This window comes from Symphalangus syndactylus, chromosome 6 (genome assembly GCF_028878055.3).
Source record: "Symphalangus syndactylus isolate Jambi chromosome 6, NHGRI_mSymSyn1-v2.1_pri, whole genome shotgun sequence".
Taxonomy (NCBI): domain Eukaryota; kingdom Metazoa; phylum Chordata; class Mammalia; order Primates; family Hylobatidae; genus Symphalangus; species Symphalangus syndactylus.
Genome location: NC_072428.2, coordinates 58,240,088 through 58,264,714, shown reverse-complemented (window position 1 = coordinate 58,264,714; position 24,627 = coordinate 58,240,088). Strand labels below are relative to the sequence as shown.

Below are 24,627 nucleotides of genomic sequence, written 5' to 3'. Positions count from 1 at the left end.
AATGGAAGAGGCAGAGGAGAATGGATGAGCAGCATCCAGTGAGGACAATGAGGACAAGGAAATCTACTCTGCCTCCAGGCACAGTGGTATACTAGGTGTGGGTGAGAAAAGAGCCACTACTTGAGAGGGCTGTAGAGGTAGCAGTGTCATCAGAAGTCACAAACTCCAAAGTCTGACAGGGGAAGTTCAGAGGGCTAGGCATTTTCACAAATTAATACTCATTTTTCTTAACCCACAGAAGTCCTCATGCTAGAGATGTAAAAAGGCATATTCCTATAAGAAAAACGGCCATGAAACAGTAAGTGAAATTTAGCTTCATGTTTGCAGGATGGGACCATTTTAAAGGGAACAACCATTATTTTGTGTTGTATGGCAGAATTCAGGCCTAGTATTGCAAGGGCTTTGGAGTTTTTCTAAGAGCAGCTAGAATTATGGATTTTACTTAATTTCGACTTTTTAAAAAAAATACTGTGAGGCCAAATAAAATACGTCAGAGCCTGCATTTAGCCATTTAGTCACATTTGTGAACTTTTTTTTTCTTTTTTAAGATGGTATTTCACTCTTGTTGCCCAGGCTGGAGTGCAGTGGCGCGATCTCAGCTCACTGCAACCTCCGCCTCCCGGGTTCAAGCGATTCTCTTGCCTCAGCCTCCCGAGTAGCTGGGACTACAGGCGCCCACCACCACGCCCAACTAATTTTTGTATTTTTAGTGGAGACAGGGTTTCACTATCTTGGCCAGGCTGGTCTCGAATCCCTGACCTTGTGATCCACCCACCTCAGCCTCCCAAAGTGCTGGGATTACAGGCGTGAGCCACCGTGCCCGGCCGAACTCTGCTTTTTAAAATACAAAGCTGGCTGCCTTGTTGGGTAGACTTGGCAAAAGGCTGCACCTGTTCAGTCTGCAGGTGTAAATAGAGTGATTGTCTACAAGCTGATCACCAAGCAGCACTTGAATTACCTGGCAACTGCGACTACATGTGCACGCCACCACGCCTGGCTAATTTTTATATTTTTAGTAGGGATGAGGTTTCACCATCTTGGCCAGGATGGTCTCAATCTCTTGACCTCGTGATCTGCCTGTCTCGGCCTCTCCAAGTGTTGGGATTACAGGCGTGAGCTACCGTGCCTGGCCTTTACTTTCAATTCTAATTCTGATAATGGAATTTCCTTTGAAGGGAAACACACTTAACCTTTCATGGCCTGAACTTTTAATAAAAATTAGACTGCATACAATAAAAGAAGCCTTCTAATATAGTAAAACTGGAAGGTTCTTTAAACCTCAAAAATACTAGTTAATTTCTAAATAAGTTTTAACGTTATTATAAAGTATTTAATGTTTCTATGAACCCTTGATTTCCCTTTAGTCATAATCCTGACCGAGAAGAATTTTTGGATTGAAGTTGAAGACTAGAGATGGTATTTGGCTCTATGTGATCTAAGCCAGGGCAGCAAACCCATCTAGGCTTAGTTTCCTTATCTGTAAAATGGAGATTAAAAATACATGCCCTCCCTACTTCATAAGGTAGCTAGCTGTTGGTTCAAAGGAGAATGTGAAAAGCTTAAATCCTGACTTCGTATGGGTGTTTTGTTTTATTATATTCTATTAAAGAATAACCACTTGGCTGGAGCTAGTGAGATTGTCTATTTAGAGAAAATATTTTAGATATTAGATTTTAATGTACTTAAAATGTAGGAAATTGCTTGCATGTGAGTGAATATATATTCTACTTCTAAAAGCAACTTTCCTGTTGAAAGATGACACTGCTTGATGGTATCATTGTGTGAGGTGGTGGCTGAAAGTATCCTCTCCCCAGTTCTGTAAGTTGACGGGTTGTACTTATAGTTAAAAATTCTGTTCATTTGGGTGACACTTGATACACAAATTCTTTGGTCTTACTATCACCTTTACTTCCCTTCGCATTGTGTACTCGTTTTTCATCAAAGTTAACAATTATCATTTAAGATTGATTTATGTTTAATGTAATGAGGCTTTTCTAGCAGCATTTAATACATCACTCAAAGAACAAGTCTTAACTGAGAAGTACAGAATACCTCATTTTCACAGTAATTTGTTTTTAAGTCCCAGTGATGAAAACTATAAGGCAGCTTCCTCAAAGGAAGTTAACACTGATGAATCCAGTGCAGCCGGTGTTTTCCATATGAGGTGATAAAATCTTTATCACATCCAGCTGGACTGTCCTGTATGTTAGTCTGAGTCTTTGGAACAGTTATTCCTTTTTATTAATTGTATGGTTGTTATGCAGCCATGGAAGGAAAAGGCTGAACATCAAAATCATCAACAATATACCTGAAAGACAAAATACAGTAAAATAAAAAAAAACTTTAAGGAAGTTCATAATCACTAGGTGGGTATATTTTAAAATTACATACAATTATATACCTAGATGTTTGGAAAGCTATGCTTAAAGAACTGGCTACATCAATTCTACGTGAAACATGTTAGATATTTAAATTTAATATTCTCGGATTTAAATCTAATATCATCAGATTTAAATCTATTATTCTCAGATTATTTTTTCTTCAACTGTGAATCCTTAAACACAGTATGCATTTGGTAAAACCAATAGGATCTAAACAATGAATTCAAAGGATAAACCAAATCCAAAGATGTATAGTTTTAGTTCTGGCTCTGTTACTGACTTGCTGAGTGAGAAACCCTAGACTTGGGTCTTCATTTTCTCCTCTTTAAAATGGTAACAAACACTCTCCCTTCCCTCCGTGCCCCAGGGACATACCTAGAGAATAAAGCAACTGAAAGCACTCGGAGTTTTCACTTAGAATGCTCAAATAAAAACAATGTTAGGTTACTTTCTCCAGTCTCTCTTTTTTTCATTAATCTCAACCATTAACAGTTTTTTCATTTTTATCTCAACCTTTTTTAACTGACCATTAACTGCTTTTAGAGATGTGTCAAGCAAATTAAATATCTAAAACAAAATTTCAGTCGATGGTGGAAGTTTAAATCTGAAATATAATACAAAATTGTTGTTTGTTTGTTTTTGAGACAGAGTTTTGCTCTTTTGCCCAGGCTGGAGTGGTGTGATCTTGGCTCACTGCAACCTCTGCCCCCCAGGTTCAAGCGATTCTCCTGCCTCAGCCTCCTGAGTAGATGGGATTACAGGCACCCGCCACCATGCTCGGCTAATTTTTTTATTTTTAGTAGAGACGGGGTTTCACCATGTTGGCCAGTCTGGTCTCAAACTCGTGATCCACCCACCTTGGCCTCCCAAAGTGCTAGGATTACAGGCGTAAGTTGCTGCACCTGGCCCAACATGTTTTGAAAATTCACATATTAGTAATCTTCATTTCTGAGAATTACAACAGAGAAATCTGGCATGTAGCTGTTGGTTAATTTTTCAATGTGAAATAGGGACTAAGGAGAGTGAGCCAAGGGCTCAAGTCACTGTCCTGAACAGTAGATCTGCAGTGGCTAATTCTTCATCTTGATCTGAATGTACTCAGGCTTAAAGCCCTAGATCAGTTTAAATTCAGATTGAAAACAAGTTTTGTCACATGCACATTTGAAATTACGTTCTCTTGTTTACAACAATAAAAAACCTTAAGGTTTGGCAAGCACGTAGATACCTTAACATATTTATGAGAGATTAGTCTGTTTGCAACCAAAGGCTTTTAATGAAAAAAAAAATCAGAAACAACCTCTATGTTAACTGACCCACAAATTTTTTTGTCATTTTTTATAAAGTCAGAACTGGAAAATAAGACATTACATTTAAAACTTTTTCCAAAAATAGAATTGCAGTTTCATAGAAGCAAACAGAATTTTCTACTTTTCACTGTATGAAATGTATAAACTAGAGAATTCTATATACTTTTTTTTTTTTTTTGAGACAGGGTCACACTCCCATCACTCAAGCTGGAGTGTAGTGGTACGATCTCGGCTCACTGTAGCCTCGACTTCCTGGGCTCAGGTGATTCTCCTACCTCAGCCTGCCGAGTAGCTGAGACTACATGCATGTACTACTATACCAGGCCACATATACATCCTTGTAGTCAGATTTCTAAATTTTTAATTTAGGAAGATGGCAGGGGCCATTAGGGGAATTATAATTATCTCTGCTGTGATGAGAAACAAGAAAGAATATGGACTATGACTCCCAAGAACAGTTTGCTTCCTGCTTGGTCAACAAGGAAAGAAGGTGGATATCTTGGGATTACTCTTTCCTCTGTCTCACTCCCCTGGCACCCTGGCACTGCCTAATTAATGTAGCTTTGGTAGTTGAGTGGTGTTTGTTTTGGGGTTTTTGTTTTTATTTTTATTTTGGACTCCTCATCTCTTAACTCTTTGAATGATTCTTTTAATTTATAATTTATTTTTTCCCCATTCTTTTCAGAGTTATATAATGTGTCGCTTTATTTCTTTATTTCATTTGGAGCCAATTTTTTTTCCAGTGGGAAGGTAACTTCAATATATGACAAAATTCAATGGCAGGCTAGAATGCAGTATTCTAAAAATCATCATTTATTCACATACATGTCTTTTATTTACATATATTGAAGGATGCCTTTATTCTCATTCATAAACTTCAGAAAGAAATATAGAAACATGCCTCTTTGAACCAAAAATACAATAAAAATTTTATGTTGGGTCTATTTTAAAAGGTAGGGGTCCTCAGACCAACTAAGAATCTTGGAATACATATTTTCAACAAGATAAATATAAAAAGTATCATATGAATTCGAAAATATTTGATCTCAGCCAAGCATGGTGGCTCACACCTATAATCTCAGCACTTTGTCAGGCCAAGGCAGGCGGATCACCTGAGCCCAGGAGTTCGAGACCAGCCTGAGCAACATAGAAACCCCGTTTCTATAAAAAATACAAAACTTAGCTGGGTGTGGTTTTATAGAAACCCCATTTCTATAAAAAATACAAAACTTAGCTGGGTGTGGGGGCACACACCAGTAGTCCCAGCTACCTGGGAGGCTGGGCAGGAGGATCACTTGCGCCTGGGAGGCAGAGGTTGCAGTGAGCCAAGATTGCACCACTGCACTCCAGCCTGGGTGACACAACCAGACCAAAAAAAGTTTGATTCCACTTCTATTTCTAAGAGATTTGGGCTTTTTTTGGCGGGGTCGGGGGTGGGGGATGTTCGGATTATTGGGGGGTAAGTGGTTCTTTAAAATGTTTTGGCTACATATAATGTGTTATCTTCCTGTTTGTACTACACTAACATGAAGAGAATATCGTCACTTTCCCCACCCTATGACACTTTCAGCTCTGTAAAGGGAGAAGATTTAGCATTCCTTTTTTATCTATCACGAGGCTTTTTTTCTAGTATGTTCTTCCAGGAAGTCATTAAGTGCTGCTTTGGCTGGAAAATGTGTTCTAAGAAAAAATCAAGATCCTTTTACAGAGATTGTCATTACTTCAGATTCCTTTTTAAAATTCTTCCATAAAGACCCTTTTTTAAAAAATTTATTTTTTAGACGTGGTTTTGCTATGTTGCCCAAGGTGGCCTTGAACTCCTGGCCTCAAGCAGTTCTATCTCAGCCTCCCAAGTAGCTGGGACTACAGGCACGTGCCACTGTGCTTTTTTTTTTTTTTTTTTTTTTTGAGACTTGCTCTGTCACCCAAGCTAGAGTGCAGTAGTGCGATTTCAGCTCACTGCAACCTCCACCTCCTGAGGTTCAGGCGATTCTCCTGCCTCAGCCTCCGGAGTAGCTGGGATTATAGGCACGCATCATCACACCCAGCTAATTTTTGTATTTTTAGTAGAGTTGGCCAGACTGGTCTCGAACTCCTGACTTGAGGTGATCCACCCACCTCGGCCTCCCAAAGTGCTGGGATTACAGGCATGAGCCACCACACCCAGCCTACCTGGCTACTTTTTAATGTTCTTTCAAGTAATGGATGAAATAATTCCTTAACACCGAGATCCTCAACCTTTTTAGCACCAGGGACGGGTTTCCTGGAAGACAGTTTTTCCATGGACTGGGGGCATGGTTTTGGGATGAAACTGTTCCACCTTGGATCATCAGGCATTAGTTAGATTCTCATAAGAAGCGTGTAACCTAGATCTCTCACATGCTGAGTTCACAATAAGGTTCATGCTCCTGTGAGAATCTAATGCCACTGCTGATCTGACAGGAGATGGAGCTTTGTAAGCTTGACTGCCACTCACCTGCTGTGCGGCCTTGTTACTAACAGGCCATGGACTGTACTGGTCTGCAGCCTGGGGTTTGGGGACCTCTGCCTTAGCCTACTGTTACAATTGTAGTTGGAGCACGCTAATAAATAAATCATGTTAATATATGTTAGTCTCCAGACATACTGGGGGAATTTTTTCATACAAAAACTACCAGTAGGCCTGCCCAATTAGTGACCTTGTTTGTTAACTTCTTCTCTACATTAGTGACCTTTTTAACTTTAAAATTTAAAAACGGATTTTTTGAGACGGAGTCTCGCTCTTGTCACCCAGGCTGGAGTGCAGTGGCACGATCTCAGCTCACTGCGAGCTCTGCCTCCTGGGTTCGCGCCATTCTCTTGCCTCAGCCTCCCAAGTAGCTGGGACTACAGGCGCCCGCCACCACGCCCAGCTAATTTTTTGTATTTTTAGTAGAGACGGGGTTTCACCATGTTAGCCAGGATGGTCTCGATCTCCTGACTTCATGATCCGCCCACCTCAGCCTCCCAAAGTGCTGGGATTACAGGCGTGAGCCACTGCGCCCGGCCTAAAAACGGAAAATTTTTCTTTAAAGAAGTTATCAGAAAATACTAGCACTCTGTAGAACTGACCAAAAGTTATATTACTAGCATTTAAAACCAGTTTTTCTCTGATATTCTTCATGTTTAGGCCTATAGATATTGAGCAGAACAATTTGATAGCATAACAATATTCAGCATAACAGTATGATATTGAGCATAACAACATTAATGTGAGATAGAGGAATGGAAGGTAAACAGGAAGAGTAAAGTGTGATTGACTATTCAAACCTGTTGTGGCACTTCCCTTCTGTGTTCCCATCTGTGTGTGTGTGTGTGTTTTAAAGAAAATGACTAACAAGAAACAATATGCTAACTGGATAAAAAGAAGAGTGAATTAATGGAGGGCCAAGCATCTTCATATTCACTTACAGTTATGAGTTATAATCAGGCTTAAAACAGATGACTAAACAAAATCAAGAAATGTTGATAACTTTATATAAGTAATGCATAAGAAATGCATAATAACCTTTTGTATATTGTATAATTTTGTGTATTTGACCCAACTTTATAAAGAGTTTATATATCTGATCTAAATAGAAATAACTGGGCCGGGCGCAGTGGCTCACGCTTGTAATCCCAGCACTTTGGGAGGCCGAGGCAGGCGGATCATGAGGTCAGGAGATCGAGACCACGGTGAAACCCCGTCTCTACTAAAAATACAAAAAAAAAAAATTAGCCGGGCGTGGTGGCGGGCGCCTGTAGTCCCAGCTACTCGGAGAGGCTGAGGCAGGAGAATGGCGTGAACCCGGGAGGCGGAGCTTGCAGTGAGCCGAGATTGCGCCACTGCACTCCAGCCTGGGCGACACAGCGAGACTCTGTCTTGAAAAAAAAAAAAAAAAAGAAATAACTGGAATGTAGCCTGAGCAACACAGTGAGACCTCATCTCTACAAAATACACAAAAATTAGCCGGGTGTGGTGGCACATGCCTGTCATCCCAGCTACTCAGGAGGCTAAGGCAGGAGCATTGCTTGTGCCCAGGAGTTCAAGCACAGTGAGCTATGGCTATGATCATGCCACTGCCCTCAAGCCTGGGTGACAAAGAGAGACCCTGTCTTGAAAACAAAACAAAAACAATAAAAATAACAGGAATGTAACTTGTGGATAATTTTTAAACTATACTTAATACCGGTATTCATTGTTTCATGAGATGCTGTTCTGCAAAATGAGTCAAATGAACTAAATGATACTTTATCTGGAGCTCACAAATGTGAAAAAACAAATTTCTTTAGCAAAAAAAAAAAGATTATTTTTGAAGGGAAGTAAGCACTCTGCTTTTTTGGTGCTCAGATCTCAAGGTTTCTTAAAGTGATAGCATATCTGAAACTGACTAACAGTTTTAAAGGATACTACACAAAGTATTATTTCAGGCATGTTAGCTACCTTTTTCATTTTCTGTTTTGTGCCTGCTGTGGCTTTGGAAATTGATATGTTACAATGATATATACATATCATATTTTAAAATACCCTAATCTTTCAGACATATTAAATAAAAATATGCTTACCTAAAGAAGGAGCCAGCCAGTATACTATAAAAAACTGAGGGAATTCTTCGTTAAAACACATGAAATGTAGTGAAAGTGCCAAAGCTGGATTAAATACAGCTCCTGTTAGACTTCCTCCTGTAATAGATGTTAAGCAGAGTGATTCCAAATGATTTATCTTCCATTTTCTTGTAACTGGAAATAAATGGTTACTAAATGTGACTTTTATTTTAGGTATTCTTAGTCTGTGATCTTCCTTTGCAGAATCACCTGGCATATTTTAGACTATAATCATAGATTATAATATGCCCAGTTATTATAAAAAAAGACAAAGGATATTAAAGTTTGAACCCAGTGCTTTTCCTATAGACTATAAAATGGACACTGAAAGTTAATATGCTCTATTATTATTCCTACAGTTTTATAAAATAGATTTGGCTGCCCTGAACATTCATCAATTTAAATGAATTAATAATAATAAAAGTAAAATGAAAATACAGTTAAATAGATATAATGACCCAAGATCCTCTTGGATACAAGCGTAACTTTGCATTGAAAAGAAAAGGTAAAATGGACCAATAGACCAAAGCTTTATCATTGGTTCCATTTTTACTTGTCAACAGAGCCCTTGAGAAGTGACTGTGAGTAGTCATGAGAGATAAGCACAAATTATAACTGTTGGCTACTTTTTAGGATTTGTGTTCCAGCTCTGCACCCAGGGTATTTCTCTGACATGGGGCTAGGAGTCTATAGTCTGGCCACACAAGTACGGAACGGAAGAGGAGGCTGGATGCCTGTCCAGCAGTACTCCACAGAGCTGTGTCTTTGCTTTTCGAAGTCCAGCCTAAAAGCATCCCTCAGACAGTGACATTTTCAGCAGTTTTTCCAAGTGGAAGCTTAGGCACACAACTCTGCCTCTTTTACTTAGCCACAGAGATAGATCCTGAGATCTTCAGAAGTTTTACTATTGACATGCACCACTGTAGCCTGTTTTCATGGAAATTAAGTGGCCCTTTCATAAGATTTCACTACTGAGATTTCACACTTGAATAGGCCAAGAACAATGAAGCTGTGTTGAGATGAAGATATTGAGCAATGAACTAAGCTCACTCAATAGCTAAGAGTTTTTTCTAGTGTACCAGCCTCACAGCATGATTCATATTCATTACTCAGCAATTATAAATGATATCATAGACCTTCAGAATCATTCCTGAATAGTCAAATCCTAGAATGTTAAACCTGCAACTGCTAAGGGTGAACAGAATTGTCTGGTCGGCAGCTAGTCATTTCAGTTTGATTACACAAAAACTTATTGAGCTCCTGTGTACTAGACACCATGGGCAGAAAGATAAAGACTCACACAGACATTTACAATATAATGTAATATGACCTATGATAATATAAATGACCTGTGACTTTTAGGCATGTATTGATAAAAATGGACTGAATCATTACCCTCACTTAGTTTACTTCAGTATTCAAGGCCATGGTATACTGAAGATTTTCCACTAGATCTAAGATGAACACCACCGATCAGTCTTATACCATCCTAAAACTCAAACGACTTCACTTCCTAATCTTCTCATCCTCACACAGCAGTTCTGATCAGTGTGACTTAGTGGTAGCTGCTTCTCCCAGCAAGATGTTGTCTACTTTCCCTCTCTTAAAAATGAGCTGGTTTTGCAACTTGTGTTGATAGATAGAGTGCAGCAGAGTAGGGCTATGGGAATTCTGAATGTAATAGGAGTGCTGCTGTGTGAATTCTAGGTTCACGGCTCAATAAACCCATCAGCTTCCACTTTTTTTTTTTTTTTTTTTGAGTCGGAGTCTTGCTCTCTCCCCCAGGCTGGAGTGCAGTGGCGCGATCTCGGCTCACTGCAAGCTCTGCCTCCCGGGTTCACGCCATTCTCCTGCCTCAGCCAACCGAGTAGCTGGGACTACAGGCACCCGCCACCGCACCCGGCTAATTTTTTGTATTTTTTTTAGTAGAGACGGGGTTTCACCGTGTTAGCCAGGATGGTCTCGATCTGACCTTGTGATCCACCCGCCTCGGCCTCCCAAAATGCTGGGATTACAGGCTTGAGCCACTGCGCCCGGCCCAGCTTCCACTTTTTACTCTCTTGGAAGAATGCCCTGACCATGTAAGTTTGCTGGTCTAGGCTGCTGGAGGATGAAAGGCCACATGGAAGAGAACTGAGGCATCTTAGATGACAGCTGACAACTGCCAGACATATGAGTGAGGTACCTTGGGCTTTCCAGCCTCACCACTGGTCAGTTGAATGCAGCTATATGAGAGATCTCAGAGGATCTGCCCATCTATAACCCACAGAATCATGAAAAATAAGTTATTCTCAGTTTTGGGGCCAGGTATGGTGGCTCATGCCTGTAATCCTAACACCTTGGAAGGCTGAAGCGGGTGGATCACTTGAGCCCAGGAGTTTGTAATGAGCTCAGGCAACATAGCAAAACCGCATTTCTATAAGAAATACAAAAATTAGCTGGTTGTGGTGCCACATGCCTGTGGTCCCAGCTACTTGGGAGGCTAAGGCAGGAGAATAACCTGAGCCTGCAGAGGTTGAGGCTGCAGTGAGTCGAGATTGTGCCACCGCTCTACAGGCTGGGTGACAGAGTGAGATCCTGTCTCAAAAAAAAAAAAAAAAGTTTTGAATGGTGTGTTACACGGCAATAGTTAACTGATACAGAAATCCATGTCAGGTGTGGGTTCTGTGTTAACAAAAGCTAAAAACATGGCATTGGCTTTAATGTCTTACTGGATAATTCTTTGTTGTGAGCTATCCTGTGCACCGTAGTATGTTTAGCAGCATCCCTGGCCTCTACTCAGATGGCAGTGGCTTATTCCCTCTCCCCACGTTGTAACAACCAAAAATGTCCCCTGGGGGGAAAACTGTCCCTAAGTTGAGAATTACTGTCCTAGAGAAACACTGGTATTTGTGTATGAGAAGACATATACAAGATTTTTTTTTTTGAGATGGAGTCTCGCTCTGTCGCCCAGGCTGGAGTGCAGTGGTGCGATCTCGGCTCACTGCAAGCTCCACCTTCTGGGTTCACGCCATTCTCCTGCCTCAGCCTCCCGAGTAGCTGGGACTACAGGTGCCCGCCACCACACCCGGCTAATTTTTTGTATTTTTAGTACAGACAGGGTTTCAACATGTTAGTCAGGATGGTCTTGATCTCCTGGCCTCGTGATCCACCTGCCTCAGCCTCCCAAAGTGCTGGGATTACAGGCATGAGCCACCGCACCCGGCCCTACAAGATTGTTTATTGTAGCAAAGAACTAGGAAAAACCTATATGTCCATTCATAGGGAAATAGCCCTAAACAAATTTACTATTACTTTGGAATATCATGCAGTGTTTTGAAATAATGAGAGAAATCTCTTTACTAACATAGGTAGATATCCAAGATGTATCGTTGAACAACTACCACCAAAAAAAGCAAATTGTTTCCTCATCCTGTATCTTCCATGTCATAAATGACCTGTGACTGTGTCTTGCCCTTTCTTCTCCAATATATATCTCCAAACACTTCTCTGCATTCCACAACTACCCCAACTATTTGTTTAACTACTTGCCCCTTGAAGGACATCCAGATAGTTGTTTCCGGCTCTTGGCTATCAGGAATAAAGCCTGCTGAGTAAGGTATGATACTTTTTAATGTTAACACAAGTATACACATATACAATAATATATATAATAATATATCATTCCTGGCTGGGCGCAGTGGCTCACACCTGTAATCCCAGCACTTTAGGAGGGCGGGGTGGGTGTATTGCCTGAGCTCAGGAGTTCGCGACCAGCCTGGGCAACACGGTAAAACCGCATCTCTACTAAAATACAAAAAAAAAATAGCTGGGCATGGTGGCGTGCGCCTGTAGTCCCAGCTACTCGGGAGGCTCAGGAAGGAGAACTGCTTGTACCCAGGAGGCAGAGGTTGCAGTGAGCCAAGATCGCGCCACTGTACTCCAGCCTGGGCAACAGAGCAAGTCTCAGTCTCAAAATAAATAAATAAATAAATAAATAACAGTAATAATATATCATTCCTGTAGGGTTTTATCTATATGTATAATAAATGCACATGAAAAGAGTTTGGGCCTGGGTTTGATGGCTCGTGCCTGTAATCCCAGCACTTTGGGAGGCTGAGATGGGTAGATTGCTTGAGTTCAGGAGTTCAAGACTAGCCTGGGCAACATAGCAAAACCGCCATCTCTACAAAAAATACAAAAATTGGCTGGGTATGGTGTCATGTACTTGTGGTCCCAGCTACTCAGGAGGCTGAGGTGGGAGGATCCTGTGAGCTGGGGAGGTGGAGGTTGCTGTGAGCTATGATTGCACCACTGCGCTCCAGCCTGGATAACAGAGTGAAGCCCTGTCTCAAAAAAATAAAAATAAAAACACAGTTTGGGGCTGGGCATGGTGGCTCACGCCTATAATCCCAGCACTTTGGGAGGCCGAGGCTGGTGGATCATTTGAGGTCAGGAGTTCAAGACCAGCCTGGGCAACATGGTGAAGCCCCTACTAAAAGTACAAAAAGTAGCCAGGTGTGGGGCCTGTCATGGGGTGGGGGGCAGGGGGAGGGATAGCACTGGGAGAAATACCTAATGTAAATCATGAGTTAATGAGTACAGCAAACCAACATGGCACATGTATACCTATGTAACAAACCTGTATGTTGTGCACATGTACCCTAGATCTTAAAGTATAATTTTAAAAAATAATAAATTAATTAAAAAAAAATTAGCCGGCTGTGGTGGCAGGTGCCTGTAATCCCAGCTACTCCAGGGGCACAAAAAAAAAAAGAAAAAAAAATTAGCCAGGTGTGGCCAGGCATGGTGGCTCACGCCTGTAATCCTAGCACTTTGGGAGGCTGAGGCAGGCACATCACCTGAGGCCGGGAGTTCAAGACCAGCCTGACCAACATGGAGAAACCCTGTCTCTACTAAAAATACAAAATTAACCAAGTGTGGTGGCGCATGCCTGTAATCCCAGCTACTCGGGAGGCTGAGGCAGGAGAATCGCTTGAACCCGGGAGGCAGAGGTTGCAGTGAGCCTAGATGGTGCCATTGCACTCCAGGCTGGGCAACAAGAGTGAAACTCCATTTCAAAAAAAAAAAAAAAAATTAGCCAGGTGTGGTGGCAGACGCCTTTAATCCCAGCTACTCAGGAGGCTGAGGCAGGATAATCATTTGAACCTGCAAGACAGAGGTTGCAGTGAGCCCAGATTGCACCACTGCGCTCCAGCCTGGGCGACAGAGCAAGACTCCATCTCAAAAAAAAACCCCAAAAAAAACAACAAAACCAGTTTGGAAGGTTGTAACACAAACATCAGAGACAAGGATTACCATGGAAGGAAGAGTAGACAGGGAAGGAGAGGAAACAGGCACGGAGGCATGGAGGATGGCAGTCAAAAGGCACTTTAGTCTTTGAATTTTTTACATGGAGAACATATCACGTATTGTGTAATTAAAAAGGAATTATTTTTTAAAGAATCATCAGGCACGGAACTATCAGAAGATGGCTTCAAAAAACAAGTTACTATTTATTGACATTTGAAGGGGAGATGACAATCATGCATGTCGAAGAAGAGGTATAACCGGGAGATCCAGCTAGTCCATTGCCAAGAGTCAGAGGACAGCACGGATTTGGTGAAATTACCACGGCCAGAGGCTAAGTCTCAAATCTGGCAATTTTAGGCACTAAAGTTTCTCAATATTCCTAAAGGGAATAAAATTATCTGTGACAGAAGAATACTAGTTAAAAATCACATAACACCAATGTAGAAGCTGGAAGGTCTATTTATTAATTTAGAGTGGAAGCTAGCTTTCTAGTAACCGGAATATTTGTCTTCCCTCTCCAGAGAACCCATTTTAATGAGCACGTAAGCAAAGAAAAAGGAGTGTTATCATACCATGATGAGCTCTGATAAAATATCATTGTCAGGAGTTGAAAATACCTCTCTAGGCCGGACGTGGTGGCTCACGCCTGTAATCCCAGCACTTTGGGAGGCCAAGGTGGGTGGATCACAAGGTCAGGAGTTCAAGACCAGCTTGGCCAAGATGGTGAAACCCCATCTCTACTAAAAGTACAAAAATTACAGCACGCATAGGCCGGGCGCGGTGGCTCACGCTTGTAATCCCAGCACTTTGGGAGGCCAAGGCGGGCGGATCACGAGGTCAGGAGATCGAGACCACGGTGAAACCCCGTCTCTACTAAAAAAAAAAAAATACAAAAAATTAGCCGGGCGTGGTGGCGGGCGCCTGTAGTCCCAGCTACTCGGAGAGGCTGAGGCAGGAGAATGGCGTGAACCCGGGAGGCGGAGCTTGCAGTGAGCCGAGATTGCGCCACTGCACTCCAGCCTGGGTGACAGAGCGAGACTCCGTCTCAAAAAAAAAAAAAAAAAATTACAGCGCGCCTGTAATCCCAGCTACTTGGGGGGCTGAGGCAGGAGAATCGCTTGAACCTGGGGGCGGAGGTTGCAGTGAGCCGAGATCGTGCCACTGCACTCCAGCCTGGGTGACAGAGCGAGACTCCGTCTCAAAAAAATAAACAAATAAACAAAGAAAAAAGAAAAAAAGAAAATACCTCTCTAATGACAAGCCTGCTTGTTTTCCCCAAATTCAGTCTCTACTCCTGGACATTACGGGGCAAATAATTTCAAAGTTTGCATCTCCAAACTCCACTTTTCATTTCTGGTTTGTATTCTGTTGATATGCTAATGTTACTAACTAAGCTAGCTAGCTAGCTGTTTTCTTTTCTTTTCTTTTTTTGAGAGATTCTCACTCTGTCACCCAGGCTGGAGTGCAGTGGTATAATGTCAGCTCATTGCAACCTCCACCTCCCGGGTTCAAGCGATTCTCATGCCTCAGCTTCCTGAGTAGCTGAGACTACAGGCGTGAGCCACCATGCCCAGCTAATTTTTGTATTTTAAGTAGAGACTGAGTTTTGCCATTTTGGCCAGGCTGGTCTCGAACTCCTGGCCTCAAGCAATCCGCCCACCTCGGCCTCCCAAAGTGCTGGGATTACAGACATGAGCCACTGTGCCTGGCCTGTTTTCAAATTAGTTGTTATTCTTACAGACCTGGAAGAATGACATTAGACTGTTCTCAGATGTTGTGGGGAACACCTAGGGATTTGTACCAAAATCTTTACTTATTTGCAATGGACAAATTTCGTTATAAAAGTTACAACTTACATTTTCCTGAATTTATCCCAAAAGGAGTTGTGAGCAATAAAACCGATCAAATTATATGCAAAAATGATCAAATTATACTGGAAGCCTGTTGGAAATATAGAGGGAAATAATAATAATAAATAAAAATTATTTCCCAAGCACTTCGTGTATGGCAGGTACTATGCTACAAACTTGAATTATTATTCTTCATACTAGTCTTATGAAATAGTATTCTTCATTTTAGATATGAGGAAAGTGAGGCCCAAAATAAGTATTCAGCCTAAGGGCACAGTCTTTTTTTTTTTTTTTAATCGAAACAAGATCTCACTCTTTCACCCAGGCTGGAATGCGGTGATGAAATCATGGCTCAATACAACCTCAAACTTCAGGGCTCAAGCAATCTTACTGTCTCAGCCTCTTAAGTAGCTAAGACTACAGGCGTGCACCACCATACCTGGCTAATTTTAAAATTTTTTTGTAGAGACAGGGTCTTGCTATGTTGCCCAGACTGGTCTCAAACTGCTGGTCTCATGCAGTCCTCCTGTCTTGACCTCCCGGTCCTGGGATTACAGACATGAGCCACCGTACCTGGCCTTAACCATTATATATAGATATATATATAATTTTTTTTAAAATTGAGACATAGTCTCGCTCTGTTGCCCAGGCTGGAGTGCACTGATGTGATATCAGCTTGCTGCAACCTCTGCCTCCCAGGTTCAAGCAATTCTACTGCCTCAGCCTCCCAAGTAGCTGGGATTACAGTCGCCCGCCACCATGCCAGGCTCATTTTTGTATTTTTAGGAGAGATGGGGCTTTACCATGTTGGCATTGAATTGGTTAAAGAATAGTAGAGTAATGAGGATAATGAATAGGCTGTGGGTGGTCATGTTGATTCAGATTATGAATCAACAGGCTGGTCTTGAACTCCTGAACTCAGGTGATCCGCCCGCCTCCATCTCCCAAAGTGCTGGGATTATAGGCATGAACCACTACACCCGGCCTTAACCACTATATTATACTGGCATAACAAAATAAATTTTGGACCTTTGAAGGTGTTTTTCATTTGTAAATTAATAGCAGATCCTATTTAAAAAGAACATATGTTCCCTTCTTTTTTTTTTTTTTTGACACTGAGTCTTGCTCTGTTGCTCAGGCTGAAGTGCAGTGGCATGATCTTGGCTCACAGCAACCTCCACCTCCAGGGCTCAGGGGATCCTCCCACCTCCACCTCCCGAGTTAAAGGGATTCTCCTGCCTCAGCCTCCCAAGTAGCTGGGATTACAGGTGCACACCATCACGCCCAGCTAATTTTGTATTTTTAGTAGAGACAGGGTTTCTCCATGTTGGTCAGGCTGGTCTCGAACTCCCGACCTCAGGTGATCTGCCTGCCTCTGCCTCCCAAAGTGCTGGGATTACAGACGGGAGCCATCCCACCCGGCCATATTATTTCTTCCTGTACAGTTTTTTAGAGTAAACAGAATATTTGCTAGTTCGTTCACTTATTCTAAAAATACTGTTTACTTTGTACCAGGTCCTATGCTAAGATCTTGATATATGTTATGACAAATAAAACAAATGTGGTCTACAGACTCAAAGCTTATCATCTGGTAGAGGAAAACAGGCATGTGTCAGAAAACAATATAATTTAAAATTCTATGAAAGAAATGAGCAGTATGTGGTAATAAAGACAACTGACATGTGTAAAAGATGTTTTTCTTTTTTTTTTTCTTTTTTTGAGATGGAGTTTTGCTCTTGTTGCCCAGGCTGGAGTGCAATGGCGCGACCTCAGCTCACTGCAGCCTCCGCCTCCCAGGTTCAAGCGATTCTCCTGTCTCTGCCTCCTGAGTAGCTGGGATTACAGGCATGTGCAAGCATGCCCAGCTAATTTTGTATTTTTAGGAGAGGTGGGGTTTCTCCATGTTGGTCAGGCTGGTCTCAAACTTCTGACCTCAGGTGATCCACCCACTTCGGCCTCCCAAAGTGCTGGGATTACAGGCGTGAGCCACCACACCCGGCCCAGGTGTTTTTCAATATTTAATTATGCATAAAAATGAATGCAGCTCTCTCTCAAACTGTTCATTGAACTAAATTCTTCCAGAACCCAAAGTAAGGAAGATTTGCTTGAAATCTGATTAACAGTTTATAGCTCTAATATGTTAATAAATCACACAGCTTTTTTTTTTTTTTTTTTTACACTATTAGGGGAGCCAGTTAATACACAATACATGGTAATGACATAACTGGGGCTCCATGTGCCCATCAAAATTTGGGGTGCTAAATCAATAAATACACAGACACTTGGTCACTGACTATCCTAGGAGCCTGTGGCTATGTTGCTGGACGCTTATGTTCTGTAATCCTAAAATACATAAGTTATTTTGATGTACCCTGTATTGGTGACTTCTCAGTGCCCTCGAAATGCAAGTGATTAAAGAAATCTCTCAATATGCACCTTTGTCAAATCTGTACTTGTAGTATCTTAGAAGCTTAAAAAAGACATAATAACTTGTGATGATGCCTGACTTAGCCAACTGTCCCAAGACAGTCCTATTTGTAACAACTCTGTTCCAAAGTTATGGCTTAGAGCCATAGAAAATAAAAGGGAGAGATGGGACTTAGTGCAGAATTTCCCAAAGTATGTTCTCTTCTGCTATGCACTCCTAGACAAGAGGATCTCGTAAGTTTGAAAAACTGTGCTCCAAATCCTCCTCTTGGAGTTTCACAATACTTAGAAGCATAGTAAAGGCTCTATGAAGTCTTAAAATTAGAAAACCTGTTTAATCCAGTGTCTGCCAAATTTATTTGGCAACAACATCATTTTGTAACTTAAAAATTGTATAAATTGTGGTGAAATATATATATACCACAAAGTATGCCATTTTAGCCATTTTTAAGTGTATAAGTCATTGGTGTTACATTCACCATGCTGTTTCACCAGCAGCACCATTTCCAAAGGTTTTCATAACATAAACTTTGTACCCATTAAACAGTAAGTCCTCCTTCCTTCCTACAGTCCCTGGTAACTCTATTCTACTTTCTGTCTCTATGAAGTTGCCTATTCTAGATATTCTGTATATGTAGAGCCATACAGTATTTGTCTTTTTGTGTCTGGCTTATTTTGCTTAGCATATTGTTTTTGAGGTTCATTCATGTTGTAGTATACATCATAACTTCATTCCTTTTTATGGCTGAATATATTCAATTGTGTATAGTTTTGTAACTTTTGAGGAGCACACTGTGGAAATGCTGATAATGAATCCATATGAGCTTTAGTGCCAGTTGGAACCATGGTTCTAACACAGTCTAGTTATGTAAGCTTAGATAGATCATTTCACTTTTCTGGGCCTCACTTACTTTACTAAAATGGGAAGAATGTATTCATCGATGGGTTGTTTTTTTTTTTTTTTTTTTTTGAGATGGGGTCTCACTCTCTCGCTCTGTCTCCCAGGCTGGAGTGCAATGACTCAATCTCGGCTCACTGCAAGCTCTGCCTCCCAGGTTCATGCCATTCCCCTGCCTCAGCCTCCGAGTAGCTGGGACTACAGGCACCTGCCACCACACCCGGCTAATTTTTTTGTATTTTTTAGTAGAGACGGGGTTTCACCGTGTTAGGCAGGATGGTCTCAATCACCTGACCTCGTGATCCGCCCACCTCGGCCTCCCAAAGTGCTGGGATTACAGGCGTGAGCCACCGCACCCGGCCAATGGGTTGTTGTAAGAATTAATTAAGATAACTCTCATAAATTTCCTTGCAAAATGCTTGGCCTGTAACAGCTGACAATTGAATAGTCTTATCTCCCTTATATTGGCAGAAAACAAAGGGAAGATCATACTGCATCATAAATTTCTGTAACTAGTAGTAATCAACAATTGTCTATTTTGTTCTACCCATGCAAACAGACTCTAGCACTGTCCAATCCTGTACCCACTAGCTACTGCACAATTTGACAACTGACCACTTGAAATGTGGCTACTTTGAATCTAATTTCAGTTAATTTAAGTGTAAACAGCCACATGCAGCTAGTGGCTACTGAATTGCACAGTGCAGGTCTAGACTCCTAAAGCAGTGCTTCTTTACCTTGGTTTCATAATGGGATCACCTGTGAAGCTTTAAAATACACCTCTGCCTAGGCCCCTTGCCAGAGCAATTGGATTTTAATCTGTGGGCCCAGAACAAGGATGTTTAAAGAGCTCCCCAGGTGATTTTAATACAGAGAGAACCACTGCTCTAGTGATCCCTTTATACTCTCCCTTTCCCCCATCAATTAGTACCCTCATTTCAAGAAAAAAAGGGCAGTGTTTTTGATCTGTTGATATTTTATAGATTACTTCTAATAACTTTCCTTATATCTATGACTGGATCTATAACTCCAAGTATTATCTGTGTCTCTTCTCTCAAATTTTTTGTCACTGATAAAATAGGGAATGGCTAATATATACAGTATTATCTATGGAATCGTAAATATGTATTAAAAGTAGACAGAAAGAATATCAACTTCAGGCTAATCAAGAGAGGGAAGAGGAACACAGGTATTGAAAAATCCAACTGTAGTTAATGTTCTATTGATGTAAAGATTCTTTTTTAAGTTTTTACTGCTTCTAATTGTAGAAATAAAGAGCTAAACCATGGCATAACTCTTTTTGCAGCGACAATTCTGTTCATATACAGGGGATGTTTCTGCTTTAGCTAAAATCTAAAACTTCAATAAATAAGCAACTATTCACCAATCCCTCAAATATGCCTGTACCTGTCATTGTTTTTTTCTTTTTCTTTTTTTTTTTCTTTTGAGACAGACAGGGTCTGTATAACCCGGGCTGCAGTGCAGTGGCACTATCACAGCTCACCACAGCCTCAACCTCCTGGACTTAGGTGATCCTCCCACCTTAGCCTCCCAAGTAGTTGGGACTACAAGCGCACACCAGCACGCCCGGCTAATTTTTGTATTTTTTGTAGAGATGGGATTTCTCTATGTTGCCCAGGCTAGTCTCGAACTCCTGGGCTCAAGCGATCCACCCGCCTTGGCCTCCCAAAGTGTTGGGATGACAGGTGTGAGCCACTGCGCCCGGCCCCCTTCACTCTCCTATACCATTTATTTCCATTTATGTCTACTTAAAAAGTGGTACCAGACCTAAAGAAGGGGAAATTGATTGGGAAGGCTTTCTTTCTTTCTTTTTTTGAGACAGTCTCACTGTTGTCGCCCGGGCTGGAGTACAATGGCATGATCTCGGCTCACTGCAACCTCCGCCTCCCGGGTTCCAGCAATTCTCCCGCCTCAGATTCCCGAGTAGCTGAGATTACAGGCGCCCACCACCACGCCCGGCTAAATTTTTTTTGTATTTTTAGCAGAGACGGGGTTTCACCATGTTGGCGAGGCTGGTCTCAAAACTCCTGACCTCAGGTGATCCACCCACCTCGGTCTCCCAAAGTGCTGGGATTACAGGCGTGAGCCACCGCGTCCAGTTGAAGGCTTTCATTTTTACCCTAGAAGGTCAAGTACATGTTTAGCAGTCCTTATCTTGAAGTTTGCTTCTAGTCATGGTTTCACTTTTAATGGGCAGAAGATAACCATTACCACAAATTTCCTTTGTTATTTCTGCCTCCACAGTCTTTTATAATTTAGATGTAGTCCCAATAAAGATATTCTGTTGTAATCATTTAAAATGACACATTTCATCATTAAATACTTGTGTTTTGGATTTCCTCCTCCCACTTAGGACTAGATTGCCCACTGCATCTGAGATCTGTTAAAGTAAACAAATGGTTTAAAAGAAATCAACAGATTTCTCAAGAGTTATATTTTAAAAATAATCTTTAATTTGAAGCAAGTTATCATTTAAACACATTTTCTTAATAGGTCACTTAAAAGTTCATGTATAACTCAAAATGAATTATTAAGGAAATAAGAAATTTCATAACTCAAAATGAATTATTAAGGAAATAAGAAATGACTTTACGTCATTTATAGGACTAAAATGGAACTACAAAATTTCTACCCTCCGCTCTTATACTAACCAATCATGTGCCTTGTGCTTTAAATCGAAAGGAACTTTGTAAAGCCAGGATCATTTTTCAGTAAGGGTATCCGAAACGATCTATGCCACCTTGGCATGAAGAAAGAGGCAGTTAATAAGTTATCTTTCCTTTCTACCATTAAAACAATCCCTTTGTAGGATATCTGAACCCTTGGCAATATCTCACTATCTCAGTTTCAGCACAGAGGTGGCTCCTTTCTCTGGATGTTCAAAGAAGCACTGCATGAAGGTCTGTATGTGTCGGCCCTACCGGTTAAGAACGGGCTGCAAAATGGTTAGAATAACGGGGATACCAGCATTTACATCATGGCGGGATAGAGGGTTTCAAATGTATTTTAGTAAAGAACTTACAGCCTCATGTTATAGAGGCTCTGGAAGTGCCAAGTATTTGGTGAGAATGACAAACCTGCATAGACCAAAAAGGTGATGAGTGCAGCCAGCAGGTGGATACGAAGCTTGGTTCGGACCTCCTGGAAGTGCAGCAGAGCGCTGTGGAAGAGAAAGGAGCAGACGGCCTCTGTGATGACCGCTTTGAGCAAGTCGACTTGGATGGGATTCTTGCAAGCGAAGCTCCTCTCGCTGATGTGATACTGGGTCAGACCCAAGCTCCACAAGGCGCTTGTGCAGTACCTGCTGCACAGGGCACTAACCAGCTGAGCCAATAGCCTCACCACACCCGTCTCGGGGGACATGCCCCCCAGCATCATCTGCATCATCACGCCGCACGGGTTGCTAGACGTGCCCACCAGAGTCAGGCCATGCACAAGCGAGAAGAAGTAGACGAGCGTCAGCGTCCAGGTGGGGTGTGTAGGGTGCTGTTCGCTCAGCAGTTGCAGCTCGTGGGTGCAGCAGCAGAGCTGGAAGGTGGCTAGAAATTCCAGGACGAAGGCGTGGGCCACCGGCCTGTGCAGCTGCTGCCGGGCGACCACGCGGGCCAGCCCCATGAGCAGCACCACCGACAGCATCAGTCCCAGCGAGGTGCAGGTGTCCTGCAGCTCGGGCCGGAGCCCCAGCAGCGGCGACATGGCTCCGTCGCCGCCAGAGCGGGTTGCGGGCTCCGGCTCTGGGTAGGAGGCGGTCTCCAGGCCCGAGTCCGAAGTCCGCAGCCCCTCCCCTCCTCACGCCCCTCGGGGCGGGACGAGCGGGAGGCTTCGGGGCGGGACGAGCGGGAGGCTTCCGAGCGGCACACTTAGGGAGTCCTCCCCGCCTCCCCGGCTCGGCGCTGGGGTGTCGGAACCAGATCCGGGGAGGCGGGGAGGAGCGGGGCGGCGAGGGGCGGCGAGGGGAGGTCTGCTAGGGCGCCGACCGAGGGGCCAACGGTCAGCCGAACCCGCCGCGCACTCGCCCTCCGCCGCCTCCCTCAAGGCCTTGTAGGCGGGCGCGGCGGCGGAGGGCAGGGCGGGGCGTGGTCGACGCAGCGCTCTTGGTGCCCACTGCGCACGCGTGCTGCGGCCTTTGCGCCCCTGCGGGTGGCGACAGGCGGACCCCGGGGCGGAGAGGAGCGGCGCGGCGGAGCTCCGACGGTTGCTTTGAAGCGAGGTCCTTGGAGTTTTTCTTTCCCCGCTCCACACTGTAAAACTGTGGAGCTGGAAAGACCGCTAAAGGCCATCTCACATAGCCACCTCGTTTTTATCAATGGGGCGACTGAAAAATTGAGAGGAGACGCGGCGCAGGGGGCGGGTGAGTTAGTGGGCGTAGACCGGTGCGCAGGGCCTTCTGGAGCCTTGCTTTTCTAAACGGGCCAAAAAACATTTATAAAAATGGTGGTAATATATGCCAGATAAAATTCGCCACTTTAATCAGTTTAAGTGTATATTTCAGTGGCATCGATTACCTTAACAGTGTTGTTCAACCGTCACCTCTTTTTTCCAGAACTTGAGCGGTGATTCTTCAAAGTGTAGCCAAGTTTTAGCATGTGACTGTCTATAACCTTTGGCATGAACTCTTTACGTATAATATGAAACAGTTGTGTCTTACTGTTACATGTACTCTTCCTACCTGAAGAGGAAACAACAGGTAACTGGAGAGGTCTGTTTCCAAGAACTGGGGGTCCTGGCGCACCTCCTCCATCTGCTTTGAAAGCAGGAATACGGCTGCGTGAGGTGGCACGCGCCTGTGGTCCCAGCACAGAGAGGCTGACCCCAGGAGTTCCAGGCTGCAGTGAGCTGAGATCGCGCCACTGCACCCCTGCCTGGGCCACAGAGTGAGACGCTGTTTTTAGAAACAAAAACTACAAAAACCGGGCGCGGCTGGGCGCGGTGGCTCACGCCTGTAATCCCAGCACTTTGGGAGACCGAGGCGGGCGGATCACCTGAGGTCGGGAGTTCGAGACTAGCCTGACCAACATGAGAAACCCCGTCTCTACTAAAAATACAAAATTAGCCGGGCATGGTGGCGCATGCCTCTCATCCCAGCTACTCGGGAGGATGAGGCAGGAGAATCGCTTGAACCCGGAAGGCAGAGGTTGCGGTGAACCTAGATCGCGCCATTGCACTCCAGCCTGGGCAACAAGTGCGAAACTCCGTCTCAAAAACAACAACAACAAAAACAAAAAACCAATCAAACAAAAACAAAACATGAAAGCCACTTAGTACAGTTCCCAATACGTAGAAAATATTCACTAAGTGGTAGCTTACAGTGGAAACAGCAGGTTTCAGCAGCCAGAGTGCACGGCTCTTGGCACCACATCCCAGTCCCAACAGCTCGTCCCCTGGGGTGGCCCACTGTGGGTGCAGCACTTTGGGAGGCCGAGGAGGGTGGATAACGAGGTCAGGAGTTCAAGACCAGCCTGGCCAACACAGTGAAATCCCGTCTCTACTAGAAATACAAAAATTAGCTGGGCATGGTGGTGTGCACCTGTAGTCCCAGCTGCTCAGGAGGCTGAGGCAAGAGAATCCCTTGAACCCGAGAGATGGAGGTTGCAGTGAGCCAAGACAGCGCCACTGCACTCTAGTTTGAGCAACAGAGTGAGACTTCGTCTCAAAAGAAAACATTCTTTCACAAGACACAAACTAGTAGAAAATCAAGACCTTTTCTCTTTCCTGTGTTGATTGCCTGGCCAGAAAGAATTTACAGTAAATTAGAATTATTTATTATTATTATTTAAGACAGAGTCTCGCTGTCTCCCAGGCTGGAGTGTAGTGGCGCGATCTCAGCTCACTCTCCTCCCGGATTCACG

At 43.1% G+C, this 24,627-nt stretch overlaps 1 protein-coding gene across 3 annotated transcripts; it reads right to left on the bottom strand.

Annotated features, from left to right (window-relative positions):
• Positions 1–1,957: 1,957 nt before the first annotated feature.
• Positions 1,958–22,826, bottom strand: AQP11 (aquaporin 11). 3 transcript variants are annotated; one of them, XM_055283044.2, is made up of 3 exons: positions 21,856–22,826; positions 8,252–8,368; positions 1,958–2,308 (listed from the first exon to the last, which is right to left on the bottom strand). In XM_055283044.2, exons 1-3 carry the CDS (start codon positions 22,472–22,474, stop codon positions 2,229–2,231), a joined length of 816 nt encoding a protein of 271 aa, XP_055139019.1. In that variant the 5' UTR covers positions 22,475–22,826; the 3' UTR covers positions 1,958–2,228. The 3 variants fall into 3 exon arrangements, with proteins under 3 accessions (XP_055139019.1, XP_063497525.1, XP_055139020.1); XM_063641455.1 differs by lacking the exon at positions 1,958–2,308 and adding an exon at positions 5,738–6,270 and having other exon boundaries at positions 21,856–22,781; XM_055283045.2 differs by lacking the exons at positions 1,958–2,308; positions 8,252–8,368 and adding an exon at positions 20,000–21,579 and having other exon boundaries at positions 21,856–22,791.
• Positions 22,827–24,627: the final 1,801 nt, after the last annotated feature.

What these genes read in the sequence shown, in the direction of transcription:
- AQP11 (XM_063641455.1), bottom strand. Translation starts at nt 22,474, where the DNA reads ATGTCGCCGCTGCTGGGGCTCCGGCCCGAGCTGCAGGACACCTGCACC. An exon ending in CACCTTTTTGGTCTATGCAG is followed by an intron (nt 8,369 to 21,855) that starts GTTTGTCATTCT and finishes CATCTATTACAG; the next exon opens with GAGGAAGTCTAACAGGAGCT. An exon ending in CTGGCTGGCTCCTTCTTTAG is followed by an intron (nt 6,271 to 8,251) that starts GTAAGCATATTT and finishes TTTATTTATTAG; the next exon opens with CGTGCTCCAACTACAATTGT.